Source organism: Mus pahari, chromosome 5 (assembly GCF_900095145.1).
Source record: "Mus pahari chromosome 5, PAHARI_EIJ_v1.1, whole genome shotgun sequence".
Taxonomy (NCBI): Eukaryota; Metazoa; Chordata; class Mammalia; order Rodentia; family Muridae; genus Mus; species Mus pahari.
In genome coordinates, this window is record NC_034594.1 from 149,137,067 (window position 1) to 149,141,793 (window position 4,727).

Consider the following 4,727-nt stretch of genomic DNA (forward strand, 5'->3'; position numbering starts at 1 on the left):
ACAACAGGAGGAAAATGGGCTTTTCACCCGATGTTGCTCAACTCTAAGCTTCTACTGTCTCCCTCTCAGTGTAGGACCAAGGACAGTTTACATCTGATGAGAATACTGCTTAGTGTGTTAAGACAGTAGCTACAGAATGGATCAGGTCTGGACAAAACGGCATCTGATGGGTTAGGAGACTTTAATGAGTTTATAGGGACTCTTGCAGTGTTTTTGAAGCATTATTTCATAGTCCCTTGAACTACAAGAACCTTAGATAAGATGAAGCTCTCATTTTATAGATCAGAGTTGAAGGACCACATTCACAGGAATAGATCTGGATCTCAAAACATTCCATTGAAATCCCTCAAGAGTTATTCCTGCCAGAGACACAGAGAACAGGTCCAAGGACACGAAGGAAGTCAGATGATACAGAAGCTGAACAGGATGTCTACCCTGGAAAAGGCAAGTCCAAGGGCATAAAGGAAGTTAAATGGCGCAGAAGTATAGGGTTCTACCCAGGAAACACCCGGAGTGACTTAAGAGAAGTACATACACATGTGTCATATGAAGAGGGGAAATGAAAGTATACAAGACAGCTTGCTATGGTATCAAAGAAGGAAGTTTTGTGAAGATGTAGGTAGGGTCTGAGGAATGGCAGGGCTGTGGGGAAGCAGTACAGGGTAGAAGAGCAGGCAGATGGAGAGCTGAATTGCCCAGGATGGTCCAGAGGTTTGTAGGAGCCAGGGGAAATTATACTGAGGAGACAGAACCATGAAACAGTGTCAGAATATGGAAAGTCACACAATCAAGCTGAGAAATTCTTGATATTGATTAAATAATGGAGACATTCAAGACTCTTGAACTCCACTGAGAATGAAAAAAAGTCTAAATTGATACTTCTCAAATTAAAGATGTTCAAGATATTTAAACTTCTCCTTTGTTCCCCCAATACACTACTGTCAGAAAACTTTTGGATGATTCAAGGCTGACTACAGATAACTTGTGTGTGTGTGTTTGTATGTGCACATGCACACATGCATGCACATATGTGTTACACTATAGTATTAAGCTACTGTATTACATTTGTTAATAATTCATTAAGAATACTTTTTTGGATGATCATATAGTCATTAAAACTGGAAGGTTCCTTTATAAATAGTTGTTTGATAGATTTATAAATGAAAATATATCACATGGTAAAAGACATGAAATCTATGATCATTGCATAAAGTTCCAGAAACACTTTATTTAAAAATGGAGTTGTAAATGCATAACAAAATAACGTAATAAATGTAACAAAAATAAATAAGGAGAATGTATTCATACAAAATAAAAATAACATAGTAAAAGGCCAAATGTTTATAATTGAACAAAACTGTGTAAACAAACAATAACGTAAGTAGATAATTTAATACCTTCTTAGACTCCTTATCTTTTATTCTTCATGTAGATAGACTCAGTACCAAACATTAACTAAAGGGGGAATAATCATGATTATTATGCATAACTTTTTCTTGAAACGGACTGACCCTGCTTCGATGTTTTGTTTGTTCCTTCAAAGCATCTCACTTCCCTTTTATATTTGTTAAAATCCTTTTGAAGTTTTACTTCATGAGAACTGTGAATTTAGCTTTACAAGGAGAACAAATCCTTTTCTGTTTTTTAATTTAAAGAAAAATATGAGATCCATTACACAGCAGACTTATGTTTTACATCTTACAAAAACATTTTGCATTTTTATTAACTGATCCAACATCATAGGATTTCTTAGATCCTAAAAAAAAATTCTTGAAGAACAGTTACCTTTTCCTTAAAACAAATGTAGCATAGGTTATTGCTAAAATATCAAAGACCACATCACAAAGTTGCAGTTTATTCTTTATAGACTTAGAGCCTTTGAGTAAATCCAGGCCTATTAATATATTTAAAAGAATTAAGATTCACCCAAATTATAGTGTTCTGGAAACACAAAAATAATTCCTTTATTTAAAAACTTATCGAAATGTGAGCTTACTGGAAAGAAAACAAAACAGTAACAAAAACAAAGTTTAGAGAAGATATTTTTCACAGGCTTTCTTTTTAGTAGCTATAAGCCCAAAGCCTTAGTCGTTGTTGCTGTCTTGCAGGGTCCTTACAAATGTGTAAGACTGACAAAGGGACCTACAGGGAAACACAGAAGCAATTCAATGACTGGGAGTGCAACTATCAACTACTCTCACAACTACTGATTCTTCATGTTTCCTAATGAAGAAAAATTAACCTCATGATCATTTTAGGGGCATTTCTGTAACATAAAAACTTGGTAACACAGGACAAATATACATGTTCTTAATTTCAAAAATATACTCCACCTAAACTGTCAAGTTTAACCTTTCTAGTAATTTAATCTAAAAGGAGAGACAAAATCTTATTTCCTTAAAAAGAAAAACAGAAGAAAAGAAAAAAAAGGAAAAAAAGTGCCAAATAGTTTTGTATGAAAAGTGGAGTAAAACACTGTGGGGTTAAAACAAATACAGTATTGTTAACTTCCTATGTACAAATGTCAGTCCTTAGTGATATATGCATACGTCCATCTATCACTCCCAGTAAATCTTAGTGCAAACATAATAGTTAAATTTCCATAAACCCCAAGACAAGTTACTTAGCAACAGTTATAAATCACACTATGTTGGAAAGTCTTAGGACGCAGGATGGCTGCTGTGGAGGTCTGCTTCACTCTACAGAGCAGGATGACACTGTGTCCAGTGACTGTGAGGAATAATATAAACCCTAGTATTAAGAAGCAAATTGAAAGGTTTAACAATCTGTACAGCGGGTGAGGAAGTTCATCTCAGGGGGGCAGCTTGGCACAGGAGACACAGGGGCTCAGAAATGTGGATATTTTAGTTTGTTTGAAGGTCACAGCATGGCTTAAAACAAACAAACAAAAAGAACCATGAAGGGAAAGGATGAAATGATATGATTTAATCTGAAAATCACAGAACCACAAAAGGCGAAGCCGATATAAGCTGCCTCTTGCCAAGTGTGCTTCAAGTGGTTGTCTGAGTAGTCTGAAGACTGGTATGACACATTAGAGGGAAAAATAAATAAATAAATCAAGAAGACAAAGATAACAAGATTGTTGCTGACCAAGCTCTCTTGTTTTGTATGCCAACATTATGCTGCTTCCAATGCCCCTAATTACTCCATGGGTAATGTCTCTAACAAATAAGGGAACGTTATTCATGTACTGTAGCATCCTCCTCTTCCCCATCAGGGTTGAACCTATTGAAATGGATACTGAAATCAGCCTCAGATTCAGCATTCTCAAACTCAGTGGAGGCTGCTGCTGCTGCTGCCGCAGCAGCAGGATGTAGGGCTCTAGTTTCTGGTGGGCAAAGTGCTGGTGTCTGACTAGGGCTGCTATGGTTATTAACAGGGCTAGACTTCTGTTTTGGTGGAGATGGCAGGATAGCATTGGGAAATCCCATGTTGTTAAGAGCCTCCAAAGTTCCATCTGGGTCAATCATGGCATTTATCACTAAAGGAAACAAAAAATAAAGACATGTAATTCTGTTTTTAGCAAGATACAGATATGAATACTGCTTATCATTAATAGAGACTTTAGCTAAAGTAAGCTAGTAACCTCTAGTTAAGTGTGCTAGATCTTACTTATCCTGGTTCAATAACCAGTGGTTAAGTCCACACTGTAGATTATACATATCTGAGTGCTTCCCCTAGGACTCCGCAGTCCATACAGACACTTTAGGTGACTCCGAACAGTGTATGGAAGGGAAAAAGCCAAGAGCTTTCTGAACTTGCTTTTACCATCATAGAGGGATACTAAAAATACTGTCTATGTTTTCAACATTCAGATTTTTATCAAATACAAATATCAACAATTGTTCAGTATCTCTATGCCAGGGAGGAGGATCAAGAGCTCCAGCTACATGGTAAGGTCGAGACCAATCTGCATAACACTTCAGATAAAAAGTGAAACAACAAAAAGATTTTATATTGGGAACTATCTAGCTATTCACATTTATGGGGCTAGGAAAGAAGCCAGGGCCTTACACATGCTAGGCAGATACTCTAGGACTGAGAGGCATCTCTCGTCCTTTATATAGAAAGCTGTGAAACTTTCCTTTTATGAATAACTTGGATATATTCAACTCTATACTTTTATAAGTACTGGTTGATATATTCAGTCAAATGCTGTTTCAATAATTAAGAATATAAGAAATATATTTTCAGAAATGGAATACACTGAGCTGGTCTCAAACTCAATCCTCCAGAATGCTGGACCTCAGGCATTCACCAGCACACCCCGCACTACCTTATCCAGATGCAGCACTACTTAATGTAGTAGTACATTTACCTTGCAACTGTTTTTCAACTCTTTTAAGCTCCTGTAAAATAGAAGAAATCTCCTGTAGGGAAAGAAATACCCCAAATTAGCTTCTTACTAAATTAAACCATTCTCATATTACAAGTAATGCAACTCATTAACTCTATGGTAGTGCACTAGTAGCTACACAAAAGACATCCATCAAGCAAGATCCAATTCATAATCTTTAATAATGAAATTTTTTCAACAACAATAATAAAATTTCAAGGCAATTTACTAATAAAGAAAGGACAGTTTTGAAAGTTTTGAAACATCTGTTCTGATCAACTTTGCAACATTTAAAAACTGTGCCTTTGAATTTTTTTTTTTTAAATATAAAAAGTGAAACAGGAGAAAAATCTGATAAAACCGTGCTTTT

The 4,727-nt window shown here is 35.9% G+C and overlaps 1 protein-coding gene across 12 annotated transcripts in view; it reads right to left on the reverse strand.

Moving 5' to 3' along the window:
* Nucleotides 1-1,208: 1,208 nt before the first annotated feature.
* Cep170 (centrosomal protein 170) overlaps nucleotides 1,209-4,727 on the reverse strand; it is an 88,099-nt gene continuing 84,580 nt past the window's right edge. For 7 of the 12 annotated variants that reach the window (XM_029538219.1, XM_029538215.1, XM_029538220.1 and 4 more), the window contains 2 exons: nucleotides 4,340-4,391; nucleotides 1,209-3,502 (listed from right to left, as the gene is read on the reverse strand). In XM_029538219.1, the coding sequence (XP_029394079.1) occupies nucleotides 3,201-3,502; nucleotides 4,340-4,391 (354 nt within the window). In that variant the 3' untranslated portion in view covers nucleotides 1,209-3,200. The remainder of the gene's footprint in view (nucleotides 3,503-4,339; nucleotides 4,392-4,727) is intronic. The other 5 variants (XM_029538218.1, XM_029538225.1, XM_029538216.1 and 2 more) reach the window with 4 other exon arrangements.